This window comes from Protopterus annectens, chromosome 8.part0, assembly GCF_019279795.1.
Source record: "Protopterus annectens isolate FY-2018-M chromosome 8.part0, PAN1.0, whole genome shotgun sequence".
NCBI classification, from domain to species: Eukaryota; Metazoa; Chordata; order Ceratodontiformes; family Protopteridae; genus Protopterus; species Protopterus annectens.
The window spans coordinates 854,690,698-854,705,109 of NC_056741.1; the positions used below are offsets into that span (position 1 = coordinate 854,690,698).

The 14,412-nt window shown below is 36.5% G+C and overlaps 1 protein-coding gene across 5 annotated transcripts in view; it reads right to left on the reverse strand.

Moving 5' to 3' along the window:
- Window positions 1–14,412, reverse strand: part of L1CAM (L1 cell adhesion molecule) — a 2,005,704-nt gene that overhangs the window by 147,802 nt on the left and 1,843,490 nt on the right. For all 5 annotated transcript variants that reach the window (XM_044080361.1, XM_044080360.1, XM_044080358.1 and 2 more), the window contains one exon: window positions 8,943–9,098. In XM_044080361.1, coding sequence (XP_043936296.1) covers window positions 8,943–9,098 — 156 coding nt within the window. The remainder of the gene's footprint in view (window positions 1–8,942; window positions 9,099–14,412) is intronic.

Below are 14,412 nucleotides of genomic sequence, written 5' to 3' on the forward strand. Positions count from 1 at the left end.
TGAATTCCAGGAACCTTTGGGCTAGGGTATTAGGGCTAGAATAATGTACCCAATCTATGTTTGGGTAGTTGAAGTCTCCCAGTATGATGGTATTTTCTGATACATTCATATCCTCCAATGTCTTCATGAAGGCTGATTGGGGTTCCTGAGACTGGGAGGGTGGTCTGTAACATGCTACCAGTTGTATAGCAGTTTTGCCTATGGTTAGTTGCACCTGTATGGTCTCTGATGCTTCATGTGTTGCTACTAACCTGGAGGTGTCGGTGTCCTTGATGAATATGGACACTCCCCCTCCCTTTGTGGTTCAGCCCTAGTTTTGGGGCCGAAAAGCATGATACGAGGTATAGTCTGGTAGTGCTGGGGTGCTCTCAGGAGCCTTGAACCAGGTTTCAGTTACTGCACAGACGTCGATGTTCTCCATGCTGAGGAGTGCATCGAGTGCCTGCATCTTGAGATTTAGACTTCTGGCATTGAGCAGCATTACCCTTAGTTTTTTTCCATTTTTGTTTTCTAAGGAGGTGGGATTGTCTTTTGAGCCTTGCCTAAAAAATGTACTATGGGGGTGGCAAGAGCCTTAGCCAATATCCGTAAGCCCAGTGGTGACAGGTGTAAGCCATCCCTTGCGAAGCAGCGTGGCTTGTCCAACATGCCATCCCAAGCAGACAGACATTGGATCCCCTTAGAATGACACCAGTACTTGAGCCAATTATTAAAGCTGATCATCTTGTCTTTGTATTGTGGTATCATTGTGGTATCATTCTTGGTGAGGGCAAGATGCTGCTCAGGGTCAGGGTCATACCAGCCTGGGCTACATAATTGGAGAGTTCCTCTCTTTTCATGTAGTCCAGAGAGGTACGTCTCAGGTCATTCACGCCAACATGGAAAATGATGGAGTCATATTTGTACTTGCTTTGGAGTGACTTGAGTGCGTGTGTTATGTGGCGGATCCTAGCTCCCGATAGACAGCTCACAGTCACCCTGTCTTTGTTCAGCCTGGTCAGTGGGACATCAGTGTGTCTGACTATAGAGTCACCTATTACTAATGTATCAGGCATGGTGTTTGGCCTTAAGGGTTGTGATTGGTTGACACACTGATTTATTGAAGTATGTGTTGCATGCGCTTTGTTTTGAGGTTTTGGATTTTTGGATGTCTGCTTTGGGAGCCTCTGTTGTTTTGGTAAGTTTTTTATTAGAGCCTCCGAGTATGTCTTTGTGTTTTTATGTGTTTGGTTTGCAGTTGTGGTAGGTATATGTGGGACTGGGATTGTTGTGTGTGTGCTTACCATCTCCTCCTGTCTGGTCATGCCAGCCCTGAGTTGAGAGAGTTCAGCCTCCAGTTTGGCTATATAGTTGCATCTCTCACATGTATTTGTGTTTGTTGGGAGGAGGAGAGGGTTGTCTGTGTACATGAGACAATTGTAGCATTGTCTCAAGATACCCAGATTGATCAGCTGAACTGGAGAGGACACCAGTAATCTACCACTTGACATGCTAGAACAGTATAAGGGAGTGCTGTACCTTTAAGGGAAGTGGATATTCACATGGATGGTAGGTAGATGTAGTGCTTTACTTAGTACGAGAGTGCTTACTTAGTAGAGAAGTATTGAGAACAAGTGCTAGGCTTATAATATAGTGAGTAGTCTGATTATACTAAGAGTAGAGCTTCCTTAAAGGAAAATTTGAAGAGCAGACTTGGCGGAGCCAGAAGAAGTTTAACCTTGTTTAACCGGTGCTGCGCTATGCGCACAACCGCGCAAAGCCGTGCAAATGCGGATTTTAAACAGGGAACTACAAAAGAGCTAGAAATGGTCCAAAACAACCAATTACTACAGCTTCTTCTGCTGAGGTCACTTCCTACAGGGACAGGTAGGCTGCTCAAGGCTCCCCACTCCCACTGGTGAGCAAAGAAACTTCCTTCTATCCAAGTAAGGTAATGGACAACACAGGAACTACACCACAGCCCAGAATACAGCAATGCCTGTAAACTGGTCTAAACTAGTGGAGGAGAGGCGGGAAAACAATAAACAAACTACTATATTATTGGTCTTCCTACCAACACCTAAAATTCATCAAAAACTAGCTAAAATTACTGTGACTTACAAGTAATTAATATAATATTATATACAAGTCAAAAATAATAAATTATTAATTTAGTTATATATTTTGCCATATAAAACTATTCACACATTGCTACATGAATGTTTAATAATCCTCTTCTATTAATCACAAATATTAAATAATACAACAGAAAGTATATTATATAGACCAATTTATGTAATAGTAGTATAAATTACCCATTAAATATTCCTAAATTATTCTCTCATTCAACATTTTCTCTAAATAAATAAATATAACAGAGTAGGACCTGAAGAGATAAAGACATCTGTAAACTTACAGTTGACAGGTAATCTTATCAAACTAAACTATAATACAAAAGAGAAATCAATGCACATATATATTTATCATGCTAAAAGTCACTCACATATTTAACAAAAGCTCTGAATTGGTTTTTAAAGTATAAGTGTCTATATCTCAAAATTGTGTAACACTCAACACGACAAACATAAAAATATTTAGATACCCTTTAGTTTATTAAACTACTTTATAAAAATATGTACATTACTGAGGTCAAAGAGAATGCCTTGCTATTTCTGTGGAGTCCAATGTCCAACATATATATATATACATATATATATATATATATATATTATATATCTATATCTATCTATACGTATATATATATATATATATATATATATATATATATATATACACACACACACATATATTATATATATATATATATATATATATATAAATATATATATATATATATATATATATATATATATATATATATATATATATATAAAATATATATATATATATATATATATATATATATATATTATGGGTTCCCTTCAGCATGTCGAATTTCCAAAACTTCGAATTTCATATGGTTGAAACCATATGATCAAAGTTTTTAAAACTCGAAATTCTGAACGGAGATCTGCATACAGCGTGGAATGGGAGATTTCCCTTTTCCTTGCTGCACTGTGATGTTGGAGTTGGTAATATTTAAGTGGCGGGGGTGTGTTGGAGTGCAGGGGCCCCTGCAAAAATGTTGACAAACCTGGTTTTGTATTTTTTTGGATTCATTTGAGAGTTTCAAGATTTCAAAACTTTGATCATATGGTCTCGACGATATGAAATATGAGGTTTTGGAAATTTGACAATCTGAAGTGAATCCACATATATATATATATATATATATATATATATATATATATATATATATATGTATATATACAGTCTATATTTTATTCAGAAGCCACAATATATTCTATTTAAATCTCATTCTCCCTTCCCAGATTCAAGCACACTGAAAAATGTCCTTTAATTTCAATCAGAATTGATGTGCTGATTCAGCAATAAAACAAACAAATTTCAGCTTTCACACATGAAATGAGTCACCTCAGGTAGTCTTAGTGACTCCGTTAACATACATCATGTAAAACATTTCAGAGTTCACATGACCAAGCTTCAAATGTTAGCTTTCAAATTATTTTAAAACATTTTTTATATGATTTATATGTAAATTATATGAAATCTTGTAGATTTAGATCTGTGCAATAGGCAGGTACATGTAATAGACATCTTTCTTAAAAACAATGTATTTTTTAATATATTTTTCTGTCTTATTTTCCTACTAGTATTCTATCTTATTCTATATGTCTATTATTTCTAAAATGTTCCATCAAAGAACTCTTTAATCATCATCTCTCTGTTAAAAATTATAGTATGTGTACATATCTCTTAAATTGCTGATACTGTTCTTTTATTAATCTCACATATTAAATATCTCCTTCCTTGTACATTTGCATATTATTCATAACTCCCTTATTAGTTGTAGTATTACAAGCAAGCTTGACTTTCTGTAGATATGTATTTAATTTGAATGTGTGTTTCTAGCCATGGTGAACTGCTGCTCTGTGTTAAGCTTCACATCCTGACATCAGAATTTGACTACAGCATATGAAAATGACAACTCACAGCACACAGTAGCTGATAATTTCCTCTGTATGGTTCTCATTCTTTTTAATTCTTTTAAGCTGCTCTAATCAGGATCAAACATTTAACTGTATGTCTTTTAATTAATATGTACAGTTAATACATACAGCATTAGTAACATCGCAACATAAGGTATTAACATACAAACTGTAAGCAAATTATCATCTCAGTATAAAATGTTACTATAGCTTTTGTCTTGCCACTTCTTCACTTTTAAGGAAAAAAGGAGTTATTTTGATTACATTTCTCACATATTTCCCTGAAAAAAAAAGAAAGGATAGTTCTTTTCTTTTTTCACAGACATCAGCAATGAACTTTGACCTATCATTTCTTCAGGACAGCTCAAGATGGAAAGAACACAGCATTCTCACAGAAATGGAACATTATTTTGTTCTCAAACTTTCTCTAAGTTTAACTTGCTTCATAAATGATCTGTGAAAGGAATGCATTACACAGGAACAAAGATAACAAAATCACCAACAATTTAGCACTTCTAATTAGCACATTACTTAGATCTAACATTCAGTTAACCCAGCAATACACATACTAAGCAAAGTTGATCAAATAAAATAAAGTTCTTAACTTATATAGTCTATAAGTTATCAGTTCTATTGCTTATAATTTAATGACATTCCCTTAAGAAGAATTATTTGTTTACCATTTAGAAATACACTTATAGGTTTAGTTAAATTAAATATATTAAGTATTTCACTGCAAATATAGCAAAGTAGTAAAACAAACATTTATATTCCTCATCATGAAAAATGTTTTAGGTTAAAATATAAATATATACTTACATATGTTTTGAAGTTTAAAGTCCAGTACAAATGTTTTACTTAACTTGAAAATCTATTGTCTCAGAAAACAAAAGTCCTGCAATCAGAAAATCAAAAGTCACTTGTTTTTAGGCTTTTTAATTTTAGAGGCAGTTTTCCTGAAATTTGTCTCCTTCTGTCTATTCGGGGATATGCTGTTCTATTCCATTTATTCAGTATTATTAAGGATGTTATTGCTGTTAAAAAGTGGTTGCCTTCTCTAGCATGTTAAATATTTTGGTTTCTTCAGAAATAAATAATTTCATCCTGCAGGAAACACCAAAGTGGCTTTAATATTGTTCTTTTTTAAGTTCCTTGATTGGTAGTAAACAGGATTTTCTTTTATTCATTACTTTACTGAAATAATCATTGTCAAATCTGACTACATGTCCACCTATCTTAATAAGTGGGCTGGACCATGCTATTTTTAATATTTGATCTTTTTCTAAACTAGATATGAACTTAAGTATAATTGAATGTGGTGGCAAGTTTTCCTTCTTTGAATGTGCTCTCAGGGATCGATGAACCCTTTCAATTCCAAAAGATAAAGGTTCAGGTAGATTTAATGTTTTATGTAGCCAAGTAGTTAAGAAGTGTATTATATTTTCCTTCATACTTTTCAGGTATACCACAAAATGTAATGTTATGTTGTCTCAGTCTATTTTTTTAAATCATCATGTTTTTTGTATGAGTCAGTTATTTTGTTTAAAAAAAATCAGTCTGAGACTTACTTTCAGTTATTTATTCATTGTGATCATTTAAAGTTTCTTCCATACTGCTGATTTGTATAATTTGTTGTTTCATAAGACTTTCGAAATGTTCCATCTTCTTTCTGGTCTCTTCTTTGAGACGTTATAATTTGGTATCCAGTTTGTCTATTTTAAGTAATACATCCTTCATACTAGATATTACTGACTGTATGTCTTTTTTAACACAAGAATCCTGAGTATCATTTCTTGACTGACTCATGTTGAAGTCTCTTCTCTTTTAACTAAGAAGTTGAAATTCTTACAGAAAAATTACAGCTTTTGAAGAACTTGAAGGTATAAATCTTTTCTTTGAAGTATTAGAGAATGGAATTAGCTAACAAGCATTGTCAAATATTACACATTTAGGTGTAGAATGTGCAAACAGTGCCCTTACATATCCAATTTAGAGTTTCTGAACACACCTATCATGTGTAAAACACTCCAAGGGAGTCACCATTTTAATTCCTGGTTAAAAGGAATAGTTTATTTAGCTTATTGTTCAGAATGTTTTTCTTTTTATGTGGGAAAGACCAAAAGGGACCTGAAAACACAAATAAATGAGCATAATTATGATATTAAGAAGCAGCTAATGACTAATGCACTTTATAAGCACACCTTATGTTGTAAGTCTAATTAATTTCTGTTTTGGGTGACTGAACAAGTTTATCAGAATCTGAGGGTTGACAATGGGAAACCCTGCTGGAATATAGAGAGATGCTTTAGCAGTTAAGGTTAAATGCATGTACCCCCTAGAATTATATGAAGTGGTCTCCTTAGTACCTGTATTAAAATTAAGGGCAGAAAAACTTTAGTGAGTTTTTGTATTCATTTATTGTGAGTTAATTTAAATGAATGGTTTATGAAGTTTACAAATACTTAAAAAATTTTGCATTTTTATTAGAAGCATTTTTATGAATTATTATTACTCATTAAGATATGGATATTTAAGTATTTATAGTTGATATTAATGTATATAATATTTATATCCATTTTTTGAAATGTATTGTTGGTTGTAAGTTATAAACTTACATTTTTTTTACACTTACTTAAGCATTTGGACATTGGTTTGGTCTCCTTTAAGGGAAAGGAAGTGATGCAATTTGATTTACCAATCCACTGGGTGCTTAGGTTTTAAAAGTGGTAATTGCTTTACAGTTTCAGATCTGATGAAGTCTCTGTTTGAGAAGAAAGCACTTAACCAATAAATTATTTCAAACTGTTGATTGTAACTGGTATACCTTGGAATGTTTGTCTGATTGCACTTGCTGAGCTACAGTCTTGGTTAATGCTAACATCTGGCCTGAAATAAATCCATCTCCCCTGTGACTCAAGTGGAACTTGTCACAATAAGAGAAGCTGCTGCGAACAGAGGCCTTCTCCCAATATGCTAATATGTATATTACAAGTCAAACAGCACTTATGTAGTCAGTTCTTATAACGTCTGACTTTGCTATGCTAACAGTCATTCAATCTGGGCAGGAGAAAAAAATTCTCTGAAATAAGCTTTGATATTTTGCTCATTGGTGGACGACACTTCCTTTAAACATGTGCTTAAGTGGAACAGTATTAAATTCATTTATACATGCATGAGTAATAACATTATTAAATGACCATTTATTATTCAGTAGCCTGTTCAAACCATGCTTTAAAACCACTAAAACTGGACAGAGTGACTTTTATACCAAAAAAAAAAAAACAAGCACACCATTGTACATATTAGCAGTTGAGAGGCTAGGTATAGGAGTTGGATTGGAGATTAGAAAGCTAGTACATTGAATGATATTTCTCCCCAATGCCCTTCTATTTAATTTTGTCTGACTATCATGCTTGACTCAGTGTTAAATATAGCAAAGAGTAACCTGGAATGGTTATGAAACCCAACGTTATGAGGAAGACTATAGTAAGATATCACACTGTGACTGCAGGTAGCCCAAATAATAGGCCCTTTGCTGCTTTGGAAAGCACCAGCATTAAGGTATAGGACTACAACAATCTTGTGCCAGCTAACCAGATTCATTTGAGTGATTAACCAAAGTACCTCCATTAGTTAAAGAATCACAATTGTCAAAAAAAAAATAGGGTGAGTTAAGTTATTACAGTTGTGGAACTAATGAAACCCAACCCCTCCCCCCCTTAGTGATCTTAACAGTGCCTGAACTGTCTGATAGATCCTCCAATGCTGACAAAGGAAAAAAAACATAAGAAAAATAAATAAAATCAAGTAAGTAGCTAACTAATGTCTCACTAACTGAGGTACACAACAGCAATTAAAATGCACACAAAATTAATTTTTTTCCCAAGGATGAATTTTAATAAAATAAGAGATACCCATAGTCATAGCATTAATGAAACTGATAAAAATCTATACAACAACAAAAAAGACGTAAGTGGGTTTATTAATGTCTGCCTTGTCTGATAGATCATTCAGTACTGCCATCAGAGAAAAATAATTAAACTCAATTAATTGGATGGTACCTTTCTAGTCAAGATATACACTACAGTTAAAATACACCTAACACTCTTTTTTTCCAGGGTTGAATTTCAATATGCTTCCTCTGTCTAATGAGAGTGCAGACTAAAGCAAGTACTAGGAGAATTACGATACATCTGAGGGTTTTCTGAAAGGAGTCACAAACAGTGGGAACCAGGGATGTAATGATGTAAGAACGCAACCATGCAGTACACAATGGGTAATGGGAACCAGGGATGTAATGAAGCAAGAACGCACCCATGCAGTACACAATGGGTAATGGCTCCAGATGCATTCTCTAGGTCAGGAGTACATGATATGAGGAGAGAAGCTTAGTGAAACTGAATCAAGTTATAAGCAAGTTTTCTACCATGCTAGCAATAAAAACAAACAATAGAGAAAAGTGGAAAAGAGAGTGAGAGAGACAATATAGGGAGACATGCAGACTGACAAGACACCAAATAGAAAAGTAGATTATACTGGGGGAATTAATGACGGCCACACAGTAAATTAATGACTCACTATTTGCTAAATACTCAGAATAGTACAGGTCCCACTAAGATGTATGTTGCACTCAAATGGAAAGGTTTCTAGCAAATGTAAAAAAGGCATGTACAAAGACATTACTAAATCTTCCCCTATCAAAGTATGAATGGAGAGAATTACCTTAACAAATGCTGTAGCAACACACTCTCATGAGCGCATAATAACATATATCTTAACTGATGTACTCAGGTGGTAAACAGAACATCAGAGATCACAAATATCTTCTTCCACAACTTATCCAATGAATGGCTTTAAATGCAATCTATTTTTTCATAACAGTTATCAACTCACCTACACCACCTACTTGCACATCATCTTCCCAAAATGTGACTTCATCTGTGCGGTTTAAGGCTTTAAACTTTATGTTGTAGGAGGATCCTGGGTCTAAATTTTGCAACTTTAAGGACATCTCAGTGGTGTTCACTTTTACTTTATGGATGTCCTCACCTACAGGATGTACAAATATATACAAAGAACAGAAACATGAAAAGTGGACATAAAATTATGATTGCACTCATTAAATTAAAATCTGATTATATGATTCATTTCCTGATTAAAAACAACAAAATAACAAAGAAGGATGTACAAATCCAACTAAAATCATAAAAAAATAACTCTTTCAGTGTTTTCTTTGTGTTAATTAGAGTTCACCAAAAATATTCCTTAAACATGTTTTATACATTTGGTTCAATACCTGTAAGAATCCTGATACCTTTAAAAAAATCACCTACCCTTATGCCAGTACTTTGTATTACATCAAGCCTCACACACTCTCCAATAACCACACAGTGGGTTGGGTTATCTAGGAGAAAGATTTATAGTTGAGATCTCTTGCACTCTCCTATCACCTAGACAATGGCTGTCCTAGGACTGAATAATTATGATTTACTTATTGTTTGTTGGTAAAGAGGTTGGTGGATTGATACATGATGGTCATTTTCAGCCAACATCCTTGCCAGATGCAAAACAGATATGCCATATCATATATGCACATTAATTATTTCCTATAACTGAGCAAATTCCATCAGTGGAATAATATTATACATTACACAGTGATATGCATGTCTTCTCATACTGAATTGTTACATTATGATAAAAGTTTTTTATACAGTAATTCACAGCCATAATTATGATGGTTTTACATACATACATACATACATACAGAAATGAAAGTAAAACAATTATTTTCATAAAGATTATGTGGCGTATTGTTATATCCATCAGAAGAATATAAGGTACCTGTGAAGCTGCTCAAACAGTTGAATTGTCAAGTCATTTTTGCATTATAGGTTTTAATATTTTAATCTTTTTAAGAGGTGTACAGTGTTTATTAAATGATTTTAGGAACTATATTGCCAGTACTTCACAGACTGGATGCAAAATGTTTGCAGATTTAGAGACGCATTTGTCTTTCTGATCTGTACTTTTGCTTTGCTTATCCTAGTCTAGGACAAACACATTCAGTTATTTACTCCTTGCATACCCAGAAGAAAGCTTCAACATCTAAAGTACAGTTGTGTACACTTACCATAAATGTAGATGTTTGAGTGTATTTATTGTTGCAGTCATCACATTTGGGTTATCTGCTTGCAGGTAGCCCTCAGTTGGCCTGATTATCAAAGTCTTGGATTCTGCATCGATTGCTGTCTCATCTTCCATGACGTCAGGTAGTCAGGGGTATAAAGCATGCAGCCAACGCCATTACATCAGTTTTTCTTGGCCCAGATGTCAGGTACCCCCATAATGGGAAGCAATTATATACAAGGTTACACCTCCAACAAAAAGCAAATACACCAGAAAGCTTTAAGCATAGGAAACAAGAATAGAGGTATAGTCAATAGAAGTCAGGGGGCTGGAGGGAGGGTAACCAGGACTGCAACAGTGAATACACTCGAACATCTACAGTTAAGGTAAGTGTACACAACTGCACTATGTGCTTCGTGTTTCACTGTTGCAGTCATCACATTTGGGTAGATTCCCAAAGCTAAGGATGGAAGGAGGCAATTAGATAGCACTAGGAACAGCTATAAGGCCCTGCAAGACTGCAAAGGCAAAGCCAGCTCTGGATTTAGAAAAAATTGGCAAGTGGTAATGCTTGGTGAAGATATGAACAGAACTCCAGGTAGCAGCTTCTAGGATGTCCCTGGTAGGGACACCACTTAGAAAGGCTGTAGAGGTAGATGCAGCCCTGGTGGAATGAGGTTTTATTCCCTGTTGGGTAGGTTTTCCATGGTGCTTATAGCAGAAATGAATGAAATGGCCTATCCACTTAGAAATGGTTTGCTTGAAATGGCCTTTCCCTCTGCCCCTGCAGCAATTGCAACCAGCAGCTGTTCAGATTTCCTGAGAGGCTTAGTCCTGTCCAAGTAAAATCTAAGTTGTCTGTGCACATCCAAGGAGTGCAGTATTCATTCCCCTTTGTTCTGTGGATTAGAAAAGAAGGTTGGCAAATGAATGGACTGATTAAGGGCCACACTGGATACCACCTTGGGCATAAAGGAAGGATTGGTCCTGAGGGACACCCTGTCCACATGAAAGATGATGAAAGGCTCCACTGCCATGAGGACTTGTAATTCAGACACCCTTCTTGCTGAGGTGATGGCTAGAAGGAAAGCTGTTTTCCACGAAAGGAATTTCAACACTGCATTTGCAGCTGGCTCAAAGGGAGGCAAAGTGAGCTTCTCCAATACAAAGTTAAGGTCCCAGGCTGGAGTAGGGGCTCCCCTGAGTGGTCTTAGGTTTTTGGTCCCTCTGAGGAATTGCTTCAGTAGTGGATGAGAGAAGATGTGTGGTTCTGTATTATAATGTGCTGAAATGGCCGAGGCATGAATTTTCATGGAAAAAAAGTAAAGGCCCTTGTGAAGCTTTATCTCAGTTAAGTATTGAAGAATATGAGGTAAATTGGGCACTGTTGTGCCCATCCCCTGAGTTTGGCTCCAAGAACAGAATCTTTTCCATTTTTTCAGCATAGGATTTTCTAGTGCTAGGCCGCCTTGCCTCCAGAATGACATCCATCACTTGATTACCGAGGGATGGTAACAGAGAAGTCAGTTAATTAGCCAGGCTGCAAGGTTCAGGGTTTGAAGCTGTGGGTGCAGAATCTGGCCGTCCTGCTGAGACATCAGGGCAGGGGTTTGCGGCAGGTGCCATGGATCCAGCAGTGACACACTGCGCAAGAGGGTGTACCAGTGTTGGCGAGTCCAGTCTGGTGCAATCAGTATTGTCCTTGGTTTGTCCTGTTTGATCTTTAGTAGCACTTTGGAGAGGAGAGGCAGAGGGAGAAAGGCATAAACTGATAGGTTTTTCCAGGTGAAGCACAGGGCATCCACTTTCCAAGCTTGTCTGTGGGGAGTCCTTGTGCAGAATTTGTCCAATTGGTAGTTCTGAGGGGAGGCAAACACATCTATCTCTGGGCTCCCCCATTTGTTTCTCAACATGTTGAATATCTTTGGTTCCAGTTTCCACTCGTGTGGGTCCATGAGATTTCTGCTTAGGTTATCTGCCAGTGTATTTAGCTTGCTGGCAGGAACTGAGCTTGAAGTTGCACTTGGTAGCTCAAGGCTGTGTTCCACAGAGCCACAGCTAGTCTGCAGAGAGGGTGTGAGTGTGTTCCCTCCTGCTTGTTTATGTACCACATAACCGTGGTGTTGTCCGTCTTTACCAATAATTGTCCTGGAAGAATGTGGTCTCTGAAGGCTGTCAGAGCATTCTGTACAGCTAACATTTCTTTTTGATTGATATGCAGGTGCATTTGACTCAGGTTCCATTTGCCCTTAATGCACTTTCCTGCCAAGTGAGCCCCCCCATGCATAGTATGATGCATCTGTTGTTAGGGTTTGAATGGCAGGGGGTAGAGTGAATGGCAGTCCTTTGTTTTGGTGGCAGGCCTCTGCCCACCAAAGGAACTCTATCTTTAGACAAGGTATGATAGGAATCATTGATTCTAGGTCCTGAGAATGTTGACACCATAAGCTTTTTAGATACCATTGTAGTTTCCTCATATGCAGCCTTGCATATGGAATTAGTAGAATGCAAGAGGCCATGAACCCCAGGGCTTGCAGTATTGTCCTTGCAGATAGCTGGGTCTTTGTGGCCAGTAGTCTGAGGAAGCCTGTCAAATGAACTTGTTTCTCTGGTGTGAGGTAGGCCATCTGAGAAGTTGTATTCAAGCTTGCTCCCAGGAATACAATTTGTTGGCAGGGTACTAGATGTGATTTCTTTCTGTTTATAGTATACCCCAGAGAAGTTAGTAATTTCTTTACAAATGCTAGATGATTTAATAGTATGTTCTGGCTTTCTGCCTGAATTAGGCAATCATCCAGGTATGGGTATATTTGAATACTTCTTTGCCTGCAAAATGCAATGACTGGAGATAGGCACTTTGTGAATACTTTGGGTGCAGTAGATAAGCCAAAGGGCAGTGCAGGGAACTGATAATGCATGCAGCCTGCTCTGAAGTGCAGGTATCTTCTGCAAGATTCCCTTACTGACGTGCAGGTAGGCTTCCTTTAAATCCAGTGTTGCCAACCAGGCATGTTTGCCTAGCATGGGAAGCAGCTGATGTAGACTTAGCATTTTGAATTTTTGGATTTCCAAAAAAGTGTTTAGGATAGACAGGTCCAGGATAGGACACCAGGAATTGTCTTTCTGGGTACCAGGAAAAGTCTTGAGTAGAAACCTTGCACCCATTCTTCTTCTGGGACAGGCTAAATAGCCTTGATGCTTAAAAGAGAGAGAACTTACATTTGAGCCTCTGCCCACTGATTTGGGGGTAGGTCTGGCCAACCGTTTGGGGTTGGTAAGGAGTGGAAGTGGAATCTGTAACCTTGGAAAACTATATTTAAAACCCATTCATCTTGGGTAACAAGTTCCCAGTTCTTTGCATGCAGGGCGATCTTTCCCCTAAAGGAACAGTCAGTTGAGCAGGGCTTGGAAGGCTTAAAGTTAAGTCATTGTGACAGTTTACCATAGGGAGGTGTCTTACTACTCCCAACTTTGGAAGTGGGAGCCCCCCACTGTTTAGGCCTGTGAGTACCTTTGGTCTGATGCCTGGGTGTTCTGCTGGTTCTGGGTTTGGACTGAGAAGGCCTGGAAGAGGCAGGAAAAGACTAATTCTTTGGAGGCCAATGCCTACTAATCCAGCACACAAGTCCAGCACTAATTTCACCAGTTTCTGTTTATTGCTTAAACGATTTGGTACCTCGGTCTTTCACCTTCAATGGATCACAATTAATGTCTTTTTCACCAATATATATATATATATATATATATATATATATATATATATATATATATATATATATATGTACACACACATTAATTTACTAGCAATTAGCACAGACAACTTCATCAATCCATCTAATTAATATTTAAAGTGACATTTTCAGAATAACATTTTCAAAATCTTTTTTTCTCACTCTTCTTATAAAAAACATTGGTATAACTTTTATTATTCTGAAAATGTCACTTTAAATATTAATTAGATGGATTGATGAAGTTGTCTGTGCTAATTGCTAGTAAATTAATGTATATATATATATATATATATATATATATATATATATATATATATATTGGTGAAAAAGACATTAATTGTGATCCATTGAAGGTGAAAGGCCGCGGTACCAGATCGTTTAAGCAATAAACAGAAACTGGTGAAATTAGTGCTGGACTTGTGTGCTGGATTTGCTATTTTTCTTGTGCTGGTGTTGGTGTGCCAATGCCTACTAAATCTGGGAGGCTGAACCTGCAGGAAATCTTT